We start from the raw sequence: 24,119 nt of genomic DNA on the forward strand, positions 1-24,119 counted from the left end.
CTGCTCCCACACGTGCATTGCGTCCCCCAGCATCCACATCCCCCACCAGAGTGGGACAGTTGTTATAAGTGATGAACCTGCACTGATACATCATAATCACCCCAAGTCTAACACCACGGCTCACTCTTGGTGTTGTATGTTCTGTGGATTTGGACATATGTTTATAATGACTTTTGTCATTATGGTACCATGCAGAGTATTTTTACTGCCCCAAAACTTCTCTGTGATTTGATGAATTTTTTTCAAAATGAAAATACCCATGCAATCAGCATTCATATTAAGAAAAGACATTGTCATTGGCACCTCACCAGGAGTAAATACTAACTTGATTTCTAACTGCGTAGATTCGTTTTTTCTGTTTTTGTACTCTGTGTGGCTGACTTCTTTGAGTCTGGCTTCTTTCATTCTTTTCATTTACTGTGATATTTGTGATACTCACCTATGTGACTGCATGTAGTTGGAGTTTGTTTATTCTCATTGCCGTGAACCTCAGAAAATTTGTCTGCCCCTTTCACTTTATCTAACAAGAAATATTAAAGACTTATGCGGTGCTCTGGGCAGAATATAATTATTAGGCAGTTATAAAATCTACTGTCCTCTTCTGTAATAGCAGAAGATTAGTCCCATGAGTTTGGTCAGAGATTTTGGAAACTAATAGAGAACACGAATATTTGAACACCAATAATTACATACGTATGTGCTGTGGAGATCAGTTGAATCAGTTGTATGTAGTAGCAGAAATTTTGTCAGGGTGAAGTTAATTGTTTTGCTGTTAGATCAGCTCATAATGTCAGCAACAAAAATCCAAACTCTTCTTCACTGGCCCGTAAGATAGTCTGATATTTCCCTACTTTTCCTTAAAATATTTTAACTTTCAGTTTGTTGCTTCCCAGGAAGCACCATGGCTCTTGTGATTCCTGCGTTGCTGCGAGGCTTTGTGGGGGCCATCTGCGCTCAGGCTGCTTCGAGTAGACTGACACCCAGCGCTTTGCGCCACCTTACTCTAAGCAGGTGAGTTGTCACCTTCAGTGTCATTTGAGGTTGATTTTCAAAAAGACCTGACCTGCTGATGATCATGGGAGGCATATCGTAACATCTTGCTTACATATTCATGCTATCAGTGGATCGTTAAGCTTTAGTTAGATGTGCAGATCTTCATGCGCCACTTTCTGGGATCCATGATGTTATATTGTATTGTGGATGGTCATGCTGTTGCTTTCCAGCTACAGGTATGACAGGTATTGGATAGTCAGGATAATTACTAGTGTAATTAATTTTCAGGAGGATAATACTTAATAACCTAATTTTACTTTCTATTAAAGCGTAATGAAATCCAAAAGGAAAACTGATCACTTGGAGAGAACTGCAGATGTCGTTCGCCGGGAGGTTTGTATCTTGGGCCAGGGCAGGTTCTCCTCGCTGGCAGTTTGCACGCAGTTAGGACTGGCTTACTGAGAGGGCATTACATGAGCTTGATCCCTGTGAAGACAGTCAGGGCAAGTTTGTTATTTTTCTCTTCAGGACTTTTCTGAACAGGGTATATGACAACTGATTTGAAAAGATGACAGCAAAATACTCAAATTGTTCCCTTTAAACTTGGAATGGATGGATTTTTTAAAATATTTATTTATTTATTTATTCATTCATTCATTTTTGGCTGTGTTGGGTCTTTGTTGCAGCGCGCGGGCTTTCTCTAGTTGTGGTGAGCGGGGGCTACACTTCGTTGCAGTGCGCAGGCTTCTCATTGCGGTGGCTTCTCTTGTTGCGGAGCACAGGCTCTAGGCACGTGGGCTTTAGTAGTTGTGGCACGTGGGCTCAGTAGTTGTGGCTCGCGGGCTCTAGAGCGCGGGCTCAGTAGTTGTGGCGCACGTGCTTAGTTGCTCCGTGGCATGTGGGATCTTCCCGGACCAGGGATCGAACCCATGTCCCTGAATTGGCAGGCAGATTCTTAACCACTGCACCACCAGGAAGGTCCTGATGGATTTGTTTTTGATGAAGGGAGTGTAGCAGCAATGGAGGGAACTATCCTCACAGGCATAAGGTTTAAGGTTATATTTTAGGGATAGAACTTCTTTTAGAGCCTACATTTTTATGAGTAGCTTGCTTTTTCTTTCTTTCTTTTTTTTTTTTTTTTGGTACCATGTCTCAAAGTCCTTGTTCTTATCCCTACTTTAGAACAACTTCCTATTTCATCAAAAGGGAGAAAGCACTAACATCTGAGAAAGGAAGGTGGACGAGCTCTCGTTACCCCTTCCTATGTGCAGATATTTTCCTCCATATTCAGACCATAGACGGGCTAATCCACTAACCCGAAGGGTGTCGAGGGCTGGGAAATAAAGGATCCTCACCCTTTATCTCCGTGAGTAACCCCATTTTCTTTTAAAAGTGTCAGTTGGATATTTGATTTTGCTATTGAATGATTCTTCACGTATTTGGAAATACTTAGCTTAGTTTTGTAAGTGTATTTAAACTAACAGTTAAAAACCTATTTCATATAAGGAAGGATTATACACTTCTATAAACATGGTCAGAAATTGCATTGTCGCAGTAGTTTAATTTTTAGTGTTAATAATAGAATATACTTTAATGTAAAAGAGTATTATTTAGGCGCCACCCTCAAGCTTATTCTACTTTCAGAAAATTGCTTTGGGGCCAAGAGTGGTGTGTTTGTGGATTCAGCTTTAAGCCAATGTGTTTTTGAGGAGTTTATGTAAAGTAGTTCAGCATAATGGATTTATGGCTGTGTGGGAAAATATGCTTTTCCCGCTGATGATAAATCTGAAAATGCTTTTTTTTGGTTTGTTCAACATGCAAAAATGCTGACTCTGTAAAAGTGAGATTTGTTAGATTTTTTTTTTTTAAGTGAAACCTTGCCAGCTTTGAAGAAAAAGCAGTTTATTTAACAGGTTTGGACTGTACTCTCTTCTGTTGTATTTTGAGGCAGGTAGAATTACGAGTTGGGTTTGGCAAACTTTTCGTAAGGAGCCAGATAGTGAGTAATTTAGGCTTCCAGGGCCACCCTGTCTCAGTTACAACTACAAAACTCTGCCTTTGTAGTGTGAAGATAGCCCTAGGCAACATGTAAACAGATTGTTGTGGCTGCGTTCCAATAAGAGGCATTCACCAGAACGCTCAGATTTGGCCTGTGGGTCGATTGTAATTTGCCAATCCCTGAATTCAAATTTTACAGGACAGAATTTCTGAGACTTCTGAGGGGTTATTTTGAGCCAAGTTTAAGAAAACCGCACAGAAAGTTAATGGAAACTCCAGTAATGTGATTGAACAGTTGAGAGTTATAATGCCTGGAAGTTAGAGAATTACAGGGTAATTCCAGCCATGGTATCAGCTAGGCGGGAGATTTTCCAGTTGCACCTCCCCTCCTTCTCTGTTTCTCATTTCTGCTTCTCTACCACACAGAATGAGAGTGGGGTGCTGGGGTGGGGGGAGCTGGATAAGCCAGGTGGTGTCTGGAACCACGACCTTAGTGGTGTAAGGTCATCAGGGGCTCACCTGCATCCCTCCAGAGTGCAGCTCCTAGCCATGGAACAGGCGCTCAGCTTGGACTTGTGGAAACGACCAGCACCTCTGGTCAGGCCAGACCACTTTCTCCTCTCTTGTCTGCAGACCCTGCCTTCCCTTTGTACGGCTAGCATACTGCACAGAACTCCCCATGCGTCATTTGCCCTTCAGTTCCAGCCTGTGAGGCAGCCTAAGGATAGCTTGGCATCTCCATGTTACAGCAGAGGCAGCAGAGCCTGGGGCCAGAGGGAAGCTCCAGGTCTCTGATTCCTAGGCCAAAGGACCCTGCTGCTTCCTGGAGTGGGTCCAGAATGGAGCGCTCACCCGCCCGGAAGTGTCCTTTCCTGACTAGGCCTGGGGTTCCCTCTGGAGAATTTACTGAATGACCATATTATGATGTTAATATGTCTTACTTGGGGCTGTAACTGTAAGCTGTCTGGAGTCCTGCTGATGAAGGAAACTGAGCTCTGAACTGAATGACATTTGACTGTGATGCTGTGGCTAGGACTTACAAAACTATGTTGAATAAAAGTGGCAAGAGTGGACATCCTTGTCTTGTTCCTGATCTTAGAGGAAATGCTTTTAGTTTTTCACTGTTGAGTATGTTTGCTGTGGGTTTGTCATATATGGCCTTTATTATGTTGAGGTAGATTCCCTCTGTGCCCACTTTCTGGAGAGTTTTTTTTATCATAAATGGATGTTGAATTTTATCAAAAGCTTTTTCTGCATCTAATGAAATGATCATATGGATTTTATTCTTCAGTTTGTTAATATGGTGTATCACACTGATTGATGTGCCTATATTGAAGAATCCTTGCATCCCTGGGATAAATCCCACTTGGTCATGGTGTATGATCCTTTTAATATATTGTTGGATTTGGTTTGCTAGTATTTTGTTGAGGATTTCTGCATCTCTATTCATCAGAGATATTGACCTGTAATTTTCTTTTTTTGTGGTATCTTTGTCTGGTTTTGGTAGCAGAGTGATGGTGGCTTCATAGAATGAGTTTGGAAGTGTTTCTTCCTCTGCAGTTTTTTGGAATAGTTTCAGAAGGATAGGTGTTAACTCTTCCCTATTTTAATTTAATTTAATTTTTTTATTGGCATATAATTGCTTCACAATGTTGTGTTAGTTTCTGCTGTACAGTGAAGTGAATCAGATATATGTATACATATATCCCCTCCCTCTTGGACCTCTTCTCTAAATGTTTGATAGAATTCGCCTGTGAAGCCATCTGGTCCTGGACTTCTGTGTTCTGGAGTTTTTAAATCATAGATTCAATTTCAGTACTTGTAGTTGATCTGTTCATATTTTCTATTTTTTTCTGGTTCAGTCTTGGGAGATTGTACCTTTTTAAGAATTTGTCCATTTCTTCTAGGTTGTCCATTTTATTGGCATGTAGTTGCTTGTAGTAGTCTCATGTGATCCTTTGTATTTCTGTGGTGTCTTGTAAATTCTCCTTTTTCGTTTCAAATTTTGATTTGGGCCCTCTCCCTTTTTTCTTGATGTGTCTTGCTAAAGGTTTATCATTTGTTTATCTTTTCAAAGAAGCAGCTTTTAATTTCATTGATCTTTTTTGTTTTCTTTGTTTCTATTTCATTTATTTCTGCTCTGCTCTTTATGATTTCTTTCCTTCTTGGTGTTTTGTTCTTCTTTCTCTAGTTAGTTGCTTTAGGTGTAAGGTTAGGTTGTTTGAGACTTTTCTTGTTTCCTGAGGGAAGCTTGTATTGATATAAACTTCCCTTTCAGAACGGCTTTTGCTATGTCCCACAGGTTTTGGATCATTGTGTTTTTGTTTTCATTTGTGTTTAGGTATTTTTTTATTTCCTCTTTGATTTCTTCAGTGATCTGTTGGTTGTTTAGTAGCATATTGTTTAGCCTCCACATGTTTGTATTTTTTGCAGTTTTTTCTTGTTGATTTCTAATCTCATAGTGTGGTTGGAAAAGATACTTGACATGATTTCAGTTTTCTTAAATTTACTGAGGCTTGCTTTGTGGCCCAGCATGTGATCTGTCCTGGAGAATGTTCCATATGCACTTGAAAAGAACATGTATTCTGCTGCTTTCAGATGGAATGCTCTGTAAATATCAATTAAGTCTGTCTGGTCTAAAGTGTCATTTAAGGCCTGTGTTCCCTTATTGATTTTCTGTCTGGTTGATCTGTCCATTGATGTAAGTGGGGTGTTAAAGTCCCCCACTATTATTATGTGACTGTCAGTTTCTTTTATTTCTGTTAACATTTGCCTTCTATATTGAGGTGCTTGTGTGTTGGGTGCATATATATTTACAATTGTTATATCTTCTTCTTGGATTGATCCCTTGATCATTATGTAGTGTATTTCTTTGTCTCTTGTAACAGTCTTTATTTAAAAGTCTATTTTGTCTGATATGAGTATTGCTACTCCAGCTGTCTTTTGATTTCCATTCGCATGGAATACCTTTCTCCATCCTCTCAGTTTCAGTCTGTATGTGTCTCTAGATCTGAAGTGGGTCTCTTATAGACAGCATATATATGGGCCTTGTTTCAGTATCCATTCAGCCAGTCTGTATCTTTTGCTTGGAGCATTTAATCTGTTTACATTTAAGGTGATTATCCATATGTATGTTCTTATTGCCATTTTATTAATATTAGGTCTTTTTTCTTCCTTTCCTCTTTTGTTCTCTTCTCGTGTGATTGATTATCTTTTGTGTTGTTTTTGGATTCCTTTTTCTTTTTCATATATATATCTATTACAGATTTTTCATTTGTGGTTACCATGAGGTTTTGATACAGCAGTCTATATATATACATGATTGTTCTAAATTGCTGGTCTCTTAATTTCAAATGCATTTCAAATATCCTGCCCTTGTACTCTCCTCCTCATGATTACTGGTTTTGATACCATATTTGTGTGTGGATGATTTCCTACTTTTACTATATGTTTGCCTTTACCGGTGAGCTTTCCCCTTTCATAATTTTTTTGTTTCTAGTTGTGGCCTTTTCTTTTCCACTTAGAGAAATTCCTGCAGTATTTGTTATAAAGCTGGTTTGGTGGTACTGAATTCTTTTAGCTTTTGCTTGTTTGTAAACTTTTGATTTCTCCGTCAGATCTGATGAGAGCCTTGCTGGGTAGCGTATTCTTGGTTGTAGGTTTTTCCATTTCATCACTTTAAATATATTACGTCACTCCCTTCTGGCCTGTGGCGCTTCTGCTGAAAAATCCGCTGATAGTCTTATGGGGATTCCCTTGTATGTTATTTGTTGCTTTTCCCTTGTTGCTTTTAATATTTTCTCTTTGTCTTTAATTTTTGTCAATTTGATTACTGTGTGTCTACGTATGTTCCTCCTTGGGATTAATAACTTTTTAAATTGTACTAGTGTACTTCTTTTAGAAGCCTATGCCTTATCCTACAAATGCCTTATGTGTATTGTTGCCTGTTGTTTACAAAGCCCTCAATTAGACAATAAGTTGTTACTTGATTCTCAAAGCCACCCTGGTGCTTATCCCCACTTCACAGATGAGGAAAGTAAGGTTTAGAGATTTAGATAGGATGACCCTGCTTTCTGTTTGCCTGGGGTAGTCCTGGCTTATAACTCTTCCTCTGGTATAATTGTCAGTAGCACCCCCTTTCACTGTCACAAGGGCCCTGTTTTGGGTGATAAATTACAGTGTTGGCCTAAGTTTAAAGGACTTGTTCAAGTAAATGGAGAACTCAGCCCTTGAACTCAGATCTTTGTTATCAATTGGTCTTTCTTTCTAATGTAGCAGAGGATCATGACACTGGATTTAGACAAAGTTCAGTTGAGCAACAAAATGGGAGGTAAATTTCACACAGCCTTATCTCTGTTCTAGATCAAAACTTCACTTAGTGTTACTGGGCATAACAGACAGGGAGTTACTGCTGACACAGTAAAACCAAATGACTGGGCTCCTGGGTCAGAGACATTTGGGGATCCTGTGAGTCCCGTTGCTGGTTACTGAGTGCTGAGAATCTGCTTGACTTTGGGTTTTGCCGAGGCTTGGATTTGAGTGGAATAGGCTGCTTAGTTGGAGAGCTGGATGGTGTTCTGAGTTTACCTCTTACACTTCTCGGCTAGTCATCACCTGTACCTTTTGGGAAGATTGTGTGCTGGAGCGGCCTTCTTCAAGTTGGGAGGTGGGGGGGGCATCTTCTTAATATGAATGTTTCCCAGCAGTTGGACAGCTAATTTGCTTCGACTGATGGTCAGAGAACCTTTTAGAGATTATCCAGATTGAGGTGAACAGTACTTGGCATTCATGGCACTGTCAGCTCTGACAGAGCAGAGGGGGTGGGGAGACCTCAGGCACCTGCCACCTAGAGGCAGCTGGGGGCTTGGGGGGGGTCTGGGCCCCAGTCTCTTGGAGAATCTCCCAGGGGGGTGCAGTCTGATGGCCCTGGCAGCTGGCCTCCAGCTCCTCAGGTACCCAGCACCCTGCTGTGAGTGGAGGCCTTCGAAGAGGGAAGCCACTGTAGCCACAGAACCTGGCATAGTGCTGACATGACATAGGCACTCAGTACCTGTTTCACTGAGTAGAATAAACAAGTGTTACTCCCACTGTGGACAAAGAATGTCGCCTGCCCATTTGGGGCCATCAAGCCATCAGCCACTGTAGCCACCATCCCCCATGGTGCACACTGAGGGGATTCAGGATGGAGAAAAGCAGGATACTGGCCCTAGATAGCCAAGGTGCATATCAAAGGGATGATTTCAGTAAGCTCAGACTCTTGCATCTTCCCATACATAGAGAAGCACTAAATTCATTAACTTGAGATGTCTGGTTTTTCTTTAATTAGCAGTAATCTTTTGATGGTCGATTACAGGGTTTTTTTTCTTTTTTGCAGAAACTCCTATATATCCTGGCTCCCCCCTTACCTCTTTGGAACAGTATCTCAGAGCTATCTGGGAGGCTGTATCCTAGACTTAAGTCTGCAGTAAGTCCACGGAATAAAGTATAATTCTCAACTTTTAGGTTGTGTATTTTTTTTCACTCGACACCTCTTCTGTGGCTGATTACCTGTACTGCCTTGGATGAGTCCCTTTGTAAGGTAGGGACAGTGATGATATGCAGATAAGGCCTGTGAAAATGAGAACTTGCCTCACCTGCTACTTCTTAACTAGACCCAGAACTTAACTTGTTAGTGTCTAAAATGTATAGTGTCATTGCTTTTCACGGACACACTTTTTTTCAACAAATTAAGTAATCTAAGAGGTGGCTCTTTTCCATTTTTCCCTTAGGGGATCCAATCAAATGAAACAGACATGCATTGAGTGCCTGCTGTAACCTAGCCCCATTCCAGATGTGGGGAATACAGCAGTGCATGAGGCAGGTAAAGCCCCTGAGGTATGTGGGGCAGGTAAACCAGAAAATGTCAGATGTGATAAGCACTATGAAGGAAATAAAACAGGGTAATGGGGTCATGGCGGGTGGGAGGGTTATTTCCTATTGGTTTGTAACGTTTGGGCTGAGACTCGAATAAGGAGAAAAGCCAGCCAGCCTAGTGCACAGCATTCCTGGCAGGGGGACTGGAGAGTGTGGAGACTTTGAGGCAGGAACGAGCTCAGCGTGTTCAGAGAAGGTGATAGATGAGAGGTGGACAGGGTCCAGGTCATAGAAACTGCTGTGGCCTTGGACAAGGAGTTGGGGTTTTATTCTCAGGGCGACAGAAGGTTTAAAGCAGGGAAATGACGTGTGGTTTACATTGTAAGTGGGTCGTCTGTTGGCTCGGTAGAGCTCTGGGCTTCTGCGGTACTTTGACACCAAGTTGGAGGCTACTGACATAGTCCGGGGAGAGATGACGGTGGCTTAGGGTAGCCTGGTGGGGTTGTGGGTGGGGCTGATGGGATTCACAGGTGGGGAGGGGGGTGTACAGCTAGTGAGAGGACAGGAGACCAAGAGACTTCTAGTTTGGGATTTGAATCATCCGGGTAGATGATGGTGGTGGCACATATTTACTAAAATAGAGAAGAACAAGTTTGGAGGAAGGGGATATAGAGCTCAGTTTGGGGATAATCTGGGGTGGGAGGTAGATGGAGTTACAGATGAGACAAGATCAGCCATGAGCTTTGTCACCTCACATCAACTGTTGAATGTGGGTCATGGCTACATGGAGATTCATTATACTATTTTTACTAGTTTTGTGTATGTTTGACGTTTTCCATAATAAAAACGAAGAAACTTTGAGAGATAAAAGAGTTCTATGTTGGATGTTTTGTTTGAAATGGAAATTGAAGTCAGCAGTTGGGTATATGAGATTGGAGTTCACTGCTGGAGATGAAAAGTTTAAGCCACATAGAGAGGAGAGGAAGAGGACCCGGCACTCAGTCTGGGGCATGTCAACATCTAGAGGTCAAGCAGGAGAGGAAGGGCCAGCGGAGGAGATGGGGAAGCAGGGGCTGAGCAGGCAGGCGGGCGATCAGCAGGTGTTGGTGAAGCCAGGAGGAAAAGTGTTTCCGGGAGGGAGCAGCCAACCACGTGGAAGTCTGCTGAGAGGCCGTCACTGGATATAGCAGAGTGGATAGCGGGCCACCGGAGTGGCTGGCTTCAGTGTCAGTGCATCGCTGAGCGTGAGAATGCCTGATGGATGTGTTGGGGAGAGGGTGGGAAATAGGGAAGTGGAGCCAGGACCATATATCCCTCTGAAATTTTTTATGTGGATGGTAGCAGAGAGATGGGGTAACAGCTGGATTAAGGGAGAGGCTTGTTTTAATTGTTGTATTTTGAGAAGCAGCAAAGCACAGTGGTCAAGTGCCTGGATTCAAATCTCGGCTTTGCCACTTACTAGCTCTGGGACCTCAGTTTTCTCACATATAAAATGGGGATGATAGCAATACCCACCTCTTCGGGTTGTTGTGATGATGGAATGAATGCTGTACGTGGAGTGGCTAGCCCGTGGTGAGCGCTGTGTGTAGGCGTTTGCTGCCGGTGTCCTTATGTGAGGCGGCAGACCCGAACGCTCTCGCATGTGTTGTCATGGAGACAGGGGAGCGGGGAGTGATGCATGAGAGAGTGAAGGCTTGAGGGGTCAGAGAGCAGACTCAGCCCAGGTGGACGGGTGAGTCTTTGGGAGGAGCAGGGAGAGTGCATTGTCCCAGCAGGCCGTGGTGTTGATGGCACACACCGCTGAAGAGGTTATACAGTTGACAGAATCGTGTGGTCTTTCCTTGTCAGTAATTTACTTCAGTAAAACCATTTTCTTTTAATCAGATTCCTACTCATCAGATTGGTGTTCAGCCACAGTTAAAATCATGTCTCTGGGCCTTGGTGTCCTTATGTGTAAGATGACACACTATTCTGGATGATGACTAAATTTTCCTTCACCTCTGAAATTCTCTGTGCCCCACCTGTGTTTTTGTTTCAGGTCGTCTCTACTCCTGACTTTGTCTAAATTTTTAAGCCAGAAAATGAATGAATGGGAGTGAACTGGGGAAGGTGGCCAGGTTTCCCAGAGAAAGGCCCATTTCCTGAACAGAGACTTTTGTAGCAGCAGTAACATCAAAATATCGTCCATAAAACCCTTTCAGTCAGTATGATGGCATTTCCTTTTAGATGCTGACTCTGACAAAGCATTAAAAAAGTGTGCTAGTAAAAGTTGGCAGATGTATTGTTATTTTACTGAACAGTAGAAGAGTCTAGATGTTATTTTATGGAAAACTTCATTTCCTGCCATGTGTTTTAACTTAGGACGTGGCTAGCTGAGGTTTCAATTGCGAAATCTTTTGATCCATTAAGTATGAGAACAAGTACAAATGTTAAAACATACAGTTTCTCCATCATGTTTTGCTTATTCACTAAAAGTAGAGAAAGAATGGCGTATAACCAGAGCCACAATCATGGCTTAATTATATGAAATAGCTTCAGAATAAAATAAAAGACACGGCCTTCAAAAAGATTTTGCTAATGTTTTTAATCCCCATTGCTAGAAATCTTTGTATAGTGAACAGTATTTATATTAAGAAAATAAGGTGTTAGGAGGGAGGCATGTCTTTAAAAATCATGAATTGTGCAAAGGTATTTTGTGTGACCAGTTACAGCAGTTTTGCCCAGATTATTTGGACTAATAGCAACAGGTATGTTGCTTTTTGTATTAATACCAGTAGGCATAAAGCATCTGGCATCATTTTTGGTCATGGGGGCTATCCAGATGAAAATAGGACTTCTTCAATGGGAAGTATAGCTTCTTTCCCTTCTTCATTGAATTTTTTATTTGGACATTGGCAGATGATTGTTGAATTCATTTTATGTAGTCTAGCATTTGCTGGTCAAGCATGCTCATGTTTCAGCTGAAATTCTCTTTGCCTTTCCCCACCTCCCCTGTGATTATGCATGTCATTTCCCTGTGACCAGGTGACTCTGGGATGTGTTTAAAGCTTATACATATCTAGTTTTTAATGAATCTGACAGCTGCCCATTAAACTGTTACAAATGAAATAATCTAGCTCTTGGCTGTGTTTTTGCAGATTATTATATTGAAAGAAAATAATGAATGTTTACAAAAACAAATGTTTCTTTTTTGTAAACCTAAAAAAAATGAGAGTAATAATGTCATGGAGAGTCCTCTGCTGATGGTTGTTACTTTGTCTTTGTAATAAGATATTTAAAATAGAGTGTGTGGCAAACAAAGGAAGATTCTTATTCTACTGAAGAAATCCCTGCCTTCCCTGACTTTTCCACAGTTTTGAACATGAATTTAGATTTTCTTTAGTGGTCCCCCACTTGCTTTTTTTTCTTTTTTTGTTTCTTTGAACAACAAATAGCTCCTGAATTTCTACTAACCTTTGTTTTGGAAACCAATTTTAAGTCACTTTAAGTTAGAGTTTTCATTCATTCTGCAGATATTTACTGAATCTTAACTATGTGTTTGGCTCCATGCTTGAGGCAGGGAAGTGATCTAGATGGAAATTCTATCCAGTACGTGACCTCAGGAGGCTTGTGGTCTGTGTGTGGAAAAGATCTGTTCATGAGTATTTATATTTACATTAAATGTGCTAAGTATGATAAGACAGGCGGAAAAATTTTATTGGCAGAGTTGAGAGGATGAAGAGGAGAGGGAGGACCTGGGCCTGGGCGAGGGGTGGTGTTTGAGCAGGGCCTGAGGGCCTGGGTGGGAGGGTGACAGGACTGAGGGCGGGTGCCTGCCCAGAGACCTCAGCAGGGCTTTGAGAGGTAGGCAGGTGTCAGGTGCCTTTAAGGACTGGCAAGTTGTCTAGTTTGGCTGGTAAACCAGGAGGAGCTTAGGCTGGTATGAGTTACCAAGGCCTCTGAGCATTTTGTTTGTAGTTGAGAGTTAGGGAGCCCTTGGAGGGTTTTGAGCTGCTGAGTAACTCGGTGAGGTCGGAACATTAGGAATATTCGCCTGTTGGCTGTTTTGAGAGAGATAAGAAGGAGGCTGAGGCAGAAACTCAAGTGAGAACAGAGTTCTTGGCTTAGGATGGTGGTGGGTGAGCAAGGGGAGGAAGAGGCGTGAGCTGAATTTGTGAAACTGGCCTGTGTTAGCGATGAACCAAGACTGTGTGTGCAGGTACCAGTCGATCATGGATTTGACTTACTGACTCCAAGGTCGATCCAGAATTGAAACCCTGGTCGTGAAAGGCGGCTGCTTTTGTGGGGCCCTCTGAGGGCAGGAGCAGCCTTCTCCACCTCTGCGCCTCCAGCGCCAGGCACCAAGTTCAAGAAGGGTTTGTGCAAGGAATGAATGTGCTGGGTTTAGTTGTGCACATCAGTGAGTTTGCCATTGGACCAGGACTTTCAGGTGGTCAAGGGCCAAGCAGACCTGGGTGTGAATCCTGACACGGCCATTTCTGAGTGATCTAGAGCAAGTTACTGAACCTTTCCATTTCCTCATCTGCAGAATGGAGGGTAACAATGCTCTCTCTCGGGATAGAATATGGTTATTCATATTAGCTGAATGAATTAATGCACATAAAACATTTAGCTCAGCACCTGGCATACACCTGAGATAAATGCTCCTCAGACATTGGCTGTTTTTACAGGGGCGTGTAGATGTGAGCCTGTGATTGGCAGAGAAGTAACGGTGAATTGGGGTGGAGGGTTGTAGCTTTGGGAGTGCTTGAGGGCCTCAGCCCGGAGGTGAAGAGGGTGCAGGAGGGAGGCAGATCAGAGGAAGCGCCTGGTGCGGAAGTGGGAGGAGGGGCCTGCTGAGGAAGTGGGAGGAGGGGCGGAGAAGGGTCAGGAGGACCAGGTCAGAGAGGCAGGAGGGGGCCGGGAGAGTTCAGTGTCAGCTGTCCCAGGCAAGGAGGGTGCTTCAGGATGGAAAGGAAGTAGGAAACATCAAATTCAGAGAGACCAGGGACGCTCAGAAGGGAGGCTGAGAACTGGGACTGGATGTTGAGTTTGGTTGTTCGGCAAGACATCCACCGAGCTTGGGAGAAGTCACAGGAGAGCAGAAGCCAGGTTTCCCATGGGTGCAGAGGGCATCAAGGGAACAGGGAAGGTTCTGTCGGATAAAGAAGTATAGGTAGAGGCCAGTGTTAAAGGCAAGATTTCCAGAATAGCTTTTAAAGACAGTATGGCTTTTAAGTTTGTTCTAGCAAAACAGTGAATAGGCTGTGGTACCAAGACCACCATGCTTTATAGTCTGTACTGTTGTCCATGAGAACAGCTCCCTAGGGTGTGCGGTGCTTGGTCTGCGAGGCCCTGCATGGCGGCACTGGTGAGGTGGCATGTGCGATCGTAAATGGATAAAGTGTGAGATTTCTTGTAATAACAAATAAATACTGATAAATTCATTATAACTAATGCAGTAAGATACATTAAAACAGACACTTAAGGAGCACTTACTGTGGGCCAGCAGCGTTATGTGAGCTTTGCATATGTTGTCTCCTTTAATCTTCCCACCAACTCTGTGAGGTACAGGTGCTGTTATTCTCATCTCCCAGCTGAGGTGGCCTAAGGTCACACGTGTGCCCAGGGTCACACAGCTGGTAAGTGGTGGCACCAGGCTTCAATACCAAGCAGTCTAGCTGTAGAGCCTGTGCTGTTAAAAGCCGTACTCTGCTGCTTCCTTTTTGCTGCTGAATTGTTGAGGATGAGCAGTTAGCATTAGACATCATGTCTGATGAGTCAGGGGGTCTAGAGGAGCAGGTTGAACGTGGAAGAAAGGCTGGTGGGAGCTGGTGAAGCAGCATTTCGTGCAGGGTGGGGGTGGGGCCAGGCTCAGAGGCTCCAGAGGGGATATTCACTCCACTTGCTCTCAGGGAGAGGAGGAGAGAGAGGACTGGCAAAAATACAGAGAAAGAGAGGCAGGGGATTTTACAGGAGCAAAAGAAAGGGAGAACATTTTAAGAGGTTTGTTGAGGTAGAGAGGGAGACCATCATATCTGGAGAATTTTCCCGTGGATTTTTAAGAATTGTCTCCCGCTGATAGTTTGACTGGACTTGGTCCTATTGGAAAAAAGGGGCTAGGGGAGCTAGCATTAGGGTGGGAGGCTCACTGACCTCGACAGATTCCCAAGGCGCCCCCTAATGGAGCTGTGAAGGTAACACAGTCAAGGAGAAGGACTGTGTTTGGTCACCTGCTACTGATTTGATTTGCTGCCAAAAGTGGAGCTGAAGGGCAGTAGGTGGAGGAAAGGGTCATATTGTCTTTTCAGCCCTGTTGTGAAGAAATCCCAGGTTTAGGAGGAAGAGAAACCCACAGGCGGAAGAAACAAGGAATGTAGGGAGTAGAGGCATTTGGAATTTGAGGGGTGTTGGAGGCATGGATGTCACTGAACTCAAGAGTACCTGACTCAGACCTTTTTAGAATTTTCTAGAAATCAGGTACATCGTTTAAAATAGTGTTTCTCCAATTATCTGTAGCAAAGGGTCGTTTTTGTTGTTTGAAGGTTGTGAACGGTTTATATCTTGTAAAATATAATAAAAATGAATTAGAAAAAATAAATGAAGAAAACAAAGGCACAAGGAGTACAAACCCAATTTGTTGTCTGTTATTAGATTAAACAGGCACACAATTTACTCTGTGAAAATTGCTTTAAAAAAAAGTTTCTAAGTGCTTGCTTTTAATTTCTGAAGTCAGCTTGGCATAGGCTTCTGGCGGGCTCAGAACAAACACAGGCTTGTGGCTGACAGTGGGTCTCATTTGCATGCATAGTGCTGACAGAGCAGTCAGGCTCCAGGCAGGGCTGCATGGGGCTCTGGTGCCCTGGCTCTTCCCCAGAGCACCCAGCCTCATGCATGGCACACACTGCACACTCCACAAATAACACGCTTGTTAAATAGTCCCTTTCAGAGGTGAGTATTGTATGCAGAATAAAATCCTCCCAAAATAATTAAAATTTGTTCACCTGGTGGTAGGCAGAATTCTAAAGCAAAGTGTGCTTTACCTTGTTTTGCAGTTTTCAAAACCCACATCTTTGTAGATTTAAAAAAAAACCCAAAACCTATCTACCAGAAAGCCACAGTTTGTTCCTGAGTTGTGTGCACCTAACCTCAGCCACTGTGGTCTTTTGGCTCCAGGTCGTGTCAGCAGCTAAGGTGTGTGGAGCAGCTGATGAGTCCCCATCTGTGAAGAGGCTCCTCCTGCTTGTAGCTGATAAAGACTTTTCTTTTAAAGCTGGCCAGTGGTAAGTGGCTTTTCTGTTTCCTAAGTGTGTGTGTGTTCAAGGTGCCCTCAGATACAAGAGCTTGTTTTTCCTTCTGGAAAGGACTTCTATGGCTACTGTTTCTCCCAGGGATTAGGAATTCTAGAGCATCTCCATTCGGCCTGAGCCTCTTTTTGGCATGGAGAATCTGATTCATTTCCTATCCTCAGCTCACCTGGGTTTTGAGCCCATGACCCTCTCAGTCTTAGATCAAAATTGCTGCCTTGAGTTTTCCAGATTGAAACAAAGCAGCTAGTTGCGGTCCGAGGACCTGACAACTCTGATAATTACATTCTGCAGGAATGGCTGCTAATAGAATGCACTGCAGTAATCTAATCTGCTTCAGTTGTGTGTTGCTGGGGGTTGATAAACTTTAAAAAGATAATTTTATTTTATTTATTTTTTATACAGCAGGTTTTTATTATCTATTTTATACATATTGGTGTATATATGTCAATCCCAATCTCCCAGTTCATCCCCCCTCCGCCTTTATTGTCTACATCATTTGTTCTCTACATCTGTGTCTCTATTTCTGCCTCGCAAACCAGTTCCTCTGTACCATTTTTCTAGATTCCACATATATGTGTTAATATACAATATTTGTTTTTCTCTTTCTGCCTTACTTCACTCTGTATAACAGTCTCTACGTCCATCCACATTTCTACAAATGATCCAATTTTGTTCCTTTTTTATGGCTGAGTAATATTCCATTGTATATCTGTACCACATCTTCTTTATCCATTCGTCTTTTGATACGCATTTAGGTTGCTTCCATGACTTGGCTATTGTAAATAGTGCTGCAAGGAACATTGGGGTGCATGTGTCTTTTTGAATTATGGTTTTCTCTGGGTATATGCCCAGTAGTGGGATTGCTGGGTCATAATGGTAATTCTATTTTTAGTTTTTTAAGGAACCTCCATACTGTTCTCCATAGTGCCTGTATCAATTTCCATTCCCACCAACAGTGCAAGAGGGTTCCCTTTTCTCCACACCCTCTCCAGCATTTGTTGTTTGCAGATTTTCTCATCATGCCCATTCTAACCGGTGTGAGGTGATACCTCACTGTGGTTTTGATTTGCATTTCTCTAATAATTAGTGATGTTGAGCAACTTTTCATGTGCCTCTTGGCCATCTGTATGTCTTCGTTGGAGAAATGTCTATTTAGGTCTTCTGCCCATTTTTGGATTGGGTTGTTTGTTTTTTTAATATTGAGCTGCATGAACTGTTTATATGTTATGGAGATTAATTCTTTGCCATTGATTCGTTTGCAAATATTTTCTCCCATTCTGAGGGTCGTCTTTTTGTCTTGTTTATAGGTTCCTTTGCTGTGCAAAAGCTTTTAAGTTTCATTAGGTCCCATTTGTTTATTTTTCTTTCTATTTCCATTACTCTAGGATGTGGGTCAAAAAAGATCTTGCTGTGATTTATGTCAAAGACTGTTCTTCCTATATTTTCCTCTGAGAGTTTTATAGTGTCTCGTCTTACATTTAGGTCTTTAATCCATTTTGAGTTTATTTTTGTGTATGGTGTTAGGGAGTGTTCTAATTTCATTCTTTTACATGGAGCTGTCCAGTTTTCCCAGCACTACTTATTGAAGAGAGTGTCTTTTCTCCATTGTATATCCTTGCCTCCTTTGTCATAGATTAGTTGACCATAGGTGTGTGGGTTTATCTCTGGGCTTTCTATCCTTTTCCATTGGTCTATGTTTCTGTTTTTGTGCCAGTACCATGTTGTCTTGATTACTGTAGTTTTGTAGTAGAGTCTGAAGTCAGGGAGCCTGATTCCTCCAGCTCCATTTTTTTCCCTCAAGATTCCTTTGGCTATTCGGGGTCTTTTGTGTTTCCATACAAATTTTAAGATTTTTTTTGTTTTAGTTCTGTGAAAACTGCCATTGGTAATTTGATAAGGATTGCATCGAATCTGTAGATTGCTTTGGGTAGTGGAGTCATTTTCACAATATTGCTTCTTCCAATCCAAGAACATGGTATATCTCTCCATCTGTTTGTGTCATCTTTGATTTCTTTCATCAGTGTTTTATAGTTTTCTGAGTACAGGTCTTTTACCTCCTTAGGTAGGTTTATTCCTAGGTATTTTATTCTTTTTGTTGCAGTGGTGAATGGGATTGTTTCCTTAATTTCTCTTTCTGATCTTTCATTATTAGTGTATAGGAATGCCAGAAATTTCTGTGCATTAATTTTATATCCTGCAACTTTACCAGATTCATTGATTAGCTCTAATAGTTTTCTGGTAGCATCTTTAGGATTCTCTATGTATAGTATCATGTCATCTGCAAACAGTGACAGTTTTACTTCTTCTTTTCCAATTTGTATTCCTTTCATTTCTTTTTCTTCTCTGATTGCCGTGGCTAGGACTTCCAAAACTGTGTTGAATAATAGTGGCGAGAGTGGACATCCTTGTCTTGTTCCTCATCTTAGAAGAAATGCTTTCAGTTTTTCACCATTGAGAATGATGTTTGCTGTGGGTTTGTCGTATATGGCCTTTATTATGTTGAGGAAGGTTCCCTCTACGCCCACTTTCTGGAGAGTTTTTAATCATAAATGGGTGTTGGATTTTGTCAAAAGCTTTTTCTGCATCTATTGAGATGATCATATTCAGTGATCTCTTGCTTATTTAGTAACGTTATTGTTTAGTCTCCATGTGTTTGTGTTTTTTATGTTTTTGCCCCTGTAATTGATTTCTAATCTCATAGCATTGTGGTCGGAAAAGATGCTTGATACGATTTCAATTTTCTTAAATTTACCGAGGCTTGGTTTGTGACCCAAGATGTGATCTATCCTGGAGAATGTTCTGTGTGCACTTGAGAAGAAAGTGTAATCTGCTGTTTTCAGATGGAATGTCCTGTAAATATCAAATCTCTCTGGTCTGTTGTGTCACTTAAAGCTTGTGTTTCCTTATTAATTTTCTGTTTGGATGATCTGTCCATTGGTGTAAGTGAGGTGTTAAAGTCGTCCCCCACTATTATTGTGTTACTGTTGATTTCCTCTTTTACAGATGTTAGCATTTGCCTTACGTATTGAGGTGCTTCTATGTTGGGTGCATATATATTTATAATCATTATACCTTCTTCTTGGATTGATCCCTTGATCATTGTGTAGTGTCCTTCCTTGTCTCTTGTAACATTCTTTTTTTTTTTTTTTTTTTTTTTTTTTTTTTTTGCGGTATGCGGGCCTCTCCCGTTGCGGAGCACAGGCTCCGGACGCACAGGCCCAGTGGCCATGGCTCACGGGCCCAGCCGCTCCATGGCATGTGGGATCCTCCTGGACCGGGGCATGAACCCGTGTCCCCTGCATCGGCAGGCGGACTCTCAACCACTGCGCCACCAGGGAAGCCCTCTTGTAACATTCTTTAAAGTCTATTTTGTCTGATAGGAGAGTTGCTACTCCAGTTTTCTTCTGATTTCCATTTGCATGGAATATCTTTTTCCATCCCCTCGCTTTCACTCTGTATGTGTCCCTAGTTCTGAAGTGGCGCTCTTGTAGACAGCATACATATGGGTTTTTTTTTTTTTAATCCATTCAGCGTGCCTGTGTCCTTTGGTTGGAGCATTTAATCCATTCACATTTGAGGTGATTATCAATATGTATGTTCCTATTACTATTTTCTTAATTGTTTTGGGTTTGTTTTTGTAGATCCTTTTCTTCTCTTGTGTTTCCCACTTAGAGAAGTGCCTTTAGCATTTGTTGTAGAGCTGGTTTGGTGGTGCTGAATTCTCTTAGCTTTTGCTTGTCTGTAAAGCTTTTGACTTCTCCAGTGAATCTGAATGAGATCCTTGCCAGGTAGAGTAATCTTGGTTGTAGGTTCTTCCCTTTCATCACTTTAAATATATCGTGCCACTCTTCTGACTTGTAGAGTTTCTGCTGAGAGATCAGCTGTTAACCTCATGGGAGTTCCCTTGTATGTTATTTGACGTTTTTCCCTTGTTGCTTTTTAAAAAAATATATTAATTGATTGATTGATTGTTCCTCATGGGAGTTCCCTTGTATGTTATTTGACGTTTTTCCCTTGTTGCTTTTTAAAAATTATTTATTTATTTATTTATTTATTTATTTATTTATTGTTATGCTGCGTCTTCATTGCTGCACGCCGGCTTTCTCTAGTTGCGGTGAGCTGGGGCTCCTCTTCGTTGCGGTGCATAGGCTTCTCATTGCGGTGGCTTCTCTTGTTGCAGAGCATGGGCTCTAGGCACTTGGGCTTCAGTAGTTGTGGCTCGCAGGCTCTAGAGTGCAGGCTCAGTATCTGTGGCGCACGGGCTTAGTTGCTCTGCAGCATGTGGGATCTTTATGGACCAGGGCTCAAACCCACGTCCCCTGCATTGGCAGGTGGATTCTCAACCACTGCGCCAGCAGGGAAGCCCCTCCCTTGTTGCTTTTAATAATTTTTCTTTGTCTTTAATTTTTGTCAGTTTGATTACTATGTGTTTCGGCATGTTTGTCCTTGGTTTATCCTGCCAGTGACTCTCTGCGCTTCCTGGACTTGGGTGGCTATTTCCTTTCCCATGTTAGGAAAGTTTTTGTGTATAATCTCTTCAAATATTTTCTCGGGTCCTTTCTCTCTTCTTCTTCTGGGACCCGTATAATGCAAATGTTGGTACGTTTAATGTTGTCCCAGAGGTCTCTTAGGCTCTCTTCATTTCTTTTCATTCTCTTTTCTTTATTCTGCTCTGTGGCAGTGAATTCTACCATTCTGTCTTCCAGGTCACTTATCCTTTTTTCTGCCTCAGTTATTCTGCTATTGATTCCTTGTAGTGTATTTTTCATTTCAGTTATTGTTTTGTTCATCTCTATTTGTTTGTTCTTTAATTCTTCTAGGTGTTCTTCAATTCTTCTAGGTCTTTGTTAAATGTTTCTTGCATCTTCTTGATCTTTGCCGCCATTCTTTTTCCAAGGTCCTGGATCATGTTCACTATCTTTATTCTGAATTCTTTTTCTGGAAGGTTGCCTGTCTCCACTTCATTGTTTTTCTGGGGTTTTATCTTGTTCCTTCATCTGGTACATAGCCCTCTGCCTTTTCATCTTGTCTATCTTTCTGTTAATGTGGTTTTCGTTCCACAGGCTGCAGAATTGTAGTTCTTGCTTCTGCTGTCTGCCTTCTGGTGGATGAGGCTATCTAACAGACTTGTGCAAGCTTCCTGATGGGAGGGACTGGTGGTGGGTAGAGCTGGGTGTTGCTCTGTTGGGCAGAGCTCAGTAAAACTTTAATCCGATTGTCTGCTGATGGATGGGGCTGGGTTCCCTCCTTGTTGGTTGTTTGGCCTGAGGCGACCCAGCACTGGAAAGTACCTGGCTCTTTGGTGGGGCTAATGGTGGACTTTGTGAGGGCTCATGCCAAGGAGTAGTTCCCAGAACTTCTTGAGTTTTCCAGATTGAAACAGAGCAGCTAGTTGTGGTCTGAGGACCTGACAATTCTGATTACATTTTGCAGGAATGGCTGCTAATAGATTGCACTGCAGTAATCTAATGTGCTTCAGTTATGTGTTGCTGGGGGGTGATCTACTTTTAAAAATGTCTTCTTTATGTCAAATGCAGAGTAAACACAGCAGTCTGAAACTGGTTGTTCTAACGAGGTATGTCACAGAGCTGCCCACCCTCTCGCCTGAATTCCTATATCCCTCATAACTTGTCTGGGTTGAGTTGAAATATTTTGCTGAATTTATTATCAGGATCCCCCATGGGGCCCAGCCCACATCACACTCAGGACTCTGAGAGCTGGTCAGTACGCTGACAGGGTAACAGCCCAGCTGTCCCACTGTTCCCACAAATGGCCTCACTGCGTTGGGCTTCAAGTTGAATTGTAAATAAAGCAACTTGTATTTCCTTAGGAAAGGTGTGTTTGGGTGTCTGTTTCCTTTATTTAAATAAAGCATTCATTTCTAAATGAATTTCTGGCATGTCAGTCTTGGTCGTCGTCTTTCTTAGGAGTCACTTGACTAATTTTGGCAGTCCATCTGGAAATGTGGTTTTGTTAGAAGGAGGATGTGTGATAATAGCAAATGTGATAATAGCAAGAGTTAGCAGTCTTGTGTTAATAGTTTGCCTTTGAATTTAGAACTAGAAAACAAGATGCTGATTGCAATAATTTGCGTTTGTGAAGCAATTTACTGCAATCTTTGCACATGTTCAGTGATACATATTAAGTGAATTTGGACTGTTTTAGGGGGGAGGGCAGCGTTTTTACCCTTCCAAACTAGTGTAGCAGTTATTACACTGAAAAGTGCAAACTTTAATTGTAATGATCTGTCTTTCCACATTTCCCTTCTGGGGAAGTGTTCGTGTCCTGTGCACACAATTATCTCCCTGCCTCCAACTCAGAATTGTGCCAAGACTCTGACCCCAGCGTCCTGATTAGAAAAAGCCTGTGCCTTTGGTACACTGCTGCTCCCATGGCGTGCGTGCGTGTGAGTGTGTTAGCACTTGCAAACTGTAAGTTTGCAAACTGTTACCTGATAAGAAAAATGTCATCGTTCCCTGGTGATATACATAGAAATAGGGTCTCCCTGTGGGCCTCAAGATAAAATCACTCAGGGTGGGCGTTACATGCGCCGTATCAGTGAATGGATTTGGAAATATCACCAGTGTTGGGTCTGTCCCCCTGGGAAGCTGTATCATAGCGTCACACGCCTTGTGCTCTGCAGACTGCCTGGCCCAAAGGCTCGCTTTTCTACCTGCTGGCTCTGTGATATGGGCGGCTTCCTTCTTGCTCTGGGCTTCCGTTTCCATGTCTTTAAACAGGGAATAGTACTATTTTTGTGTCTTGGGGTATGTCAGGCAGAGTTTGTTTTGTTTTTTGTTGTAGCCAGTGTTTCACAGTCAGTTAGATCATCTGTGTAGGTGAGGCCCAGGGGACAGCTTGTAACTCTTAGCTCCTCTGCCAGTTCCCCTGCAGTGAGGCTCTTGTTGGAAGAGCAGCAGAGCTGCAAGGAGTGGCGAGTGCACAGCTCCACTCCCTGTGATGCTGCCCTCGTGTACGGTCAGTGCGCGCTCCACACCTGGGCTGTGCAGAGACACACCCAGGGGAGCAAGGCCCAGGCGTTTCTGGAGAGAGAAAGGTGTGTCTCTGACTTCGTACAAGATAACACAAGGTTTTATGCTTGCAAGTGACTGGGCTGTACTAAGAGGAGGAGAACACTGAGAAGAAAGCGATTAGAGGAGCAAGATTAGAGAAATAGCACTCTTCCCCCCGCCACCCGCTGGCAGGGCAGCTGTGCTGTAGACGTATATGGACGGCCTCACAGCCCTGACTCACAGGGCCACACTGAGGAAGTGCTGCGTTCCTTGACGTCTTTGTTCACATGGTGTCCTCCTCCACTGCTTGTCTGATGAGCACTGTCTTTCAGGACTCCTCTGTGAAGTCCTTCCTAATTCCTCCACCCCTAGTGGAATTGACTACTTCTTCCTCGCCTCCCTTCCCCACGTCCCACCCCTCAAGCAAGTTTTTTTTTAAGTAAAGCAGCGGCTTTATTAGTATTTGCCTGAGAAAATCAGGATCACATATGTTGGAGCGAAGAAGAAACCTATACTAAGTACAGGTACTTCCAGACAGATCTCAAATGATGAGCGTTTTCTCTCTGCCAAGCAGAGTTTTTTCATAGCCCCATTAATCGTGTTTATTTGTTAATTTTCCTCCCACTTGGGAGTTTTTTGAGGGCAGGAACCAAGACATACTTGCATCTTTACCTGCAACACCAACCCCAGTGCCTGTTCATGGTGGGCAGATGCCGTCTGTCACGTTTGCCGAGTACGGTAGCTGATGGCTAAAGCATTGTCATTCGGCTGTGGTTTGTGTGCCTGCTCTGTGCTGGGCCCTGGGGCAGGATGCGGCTGCCTGGTGTGTCACATTGGATGTGGATATGTGCGCTTCACTACAGAACTAGGTCCTTTCTCTCCGCTCTTCATGTACTCACTCATCTGGGTGCTGATTCTGCAGAGGGCATTTTTAAAGGGGTGCGTGTGCACGCGCTTGTGTGTTTAAAACTTA

At 42.7% G+C, this 24,119-nt stretch overlaps 1 protein-coding gene across 5 annotated transcripts in view; it reads left to right on the forward strand.

Moving 5' to 3' along the window:
- Window positions 1-24,119, forward strand: part of OXNAD1 (oxidoreductase NAD binding domain containing 1) — a 61,467-nt gene that overhangs the window by 16,702 nt on the left and 20,646 nt on the right. For all 5 annotated transcript variants that reach the window (XM_081235574.1, XM_081235573.1, XM_081235576.1 and 2 more), the window contains 3 exons: window positions 894-1,011; window positions 1,323-1,386; window positions 16,000-16,106. In XM_081235574.1, coding sequence (XP_081091700.1) covers window positions 902-1,011; window positions 1,323-1,386; window positions 16,000-16,106 — 281 coding nt within the window. In that variant the 5' untranslated portion in view covers window positions 894-901. The remainder of the gene's footprint in view (window positions 1-893; window positions 1,012-1,322; window positions 1,387-15,999; window positions 16,107-24,119) is intronic.

This window comes from Mesoplodon bidens, assembly GCF_964165515.1.
Source record: "Mesoplodon bidens genome assembly, chromosome: 5".
Lineage (NCBI taxonomy): Eukaryota > Metazoa > Chordata > Mammalia > Artiodactyla > Ziphiidae > Mesoplodon > Mesoplodon bidens.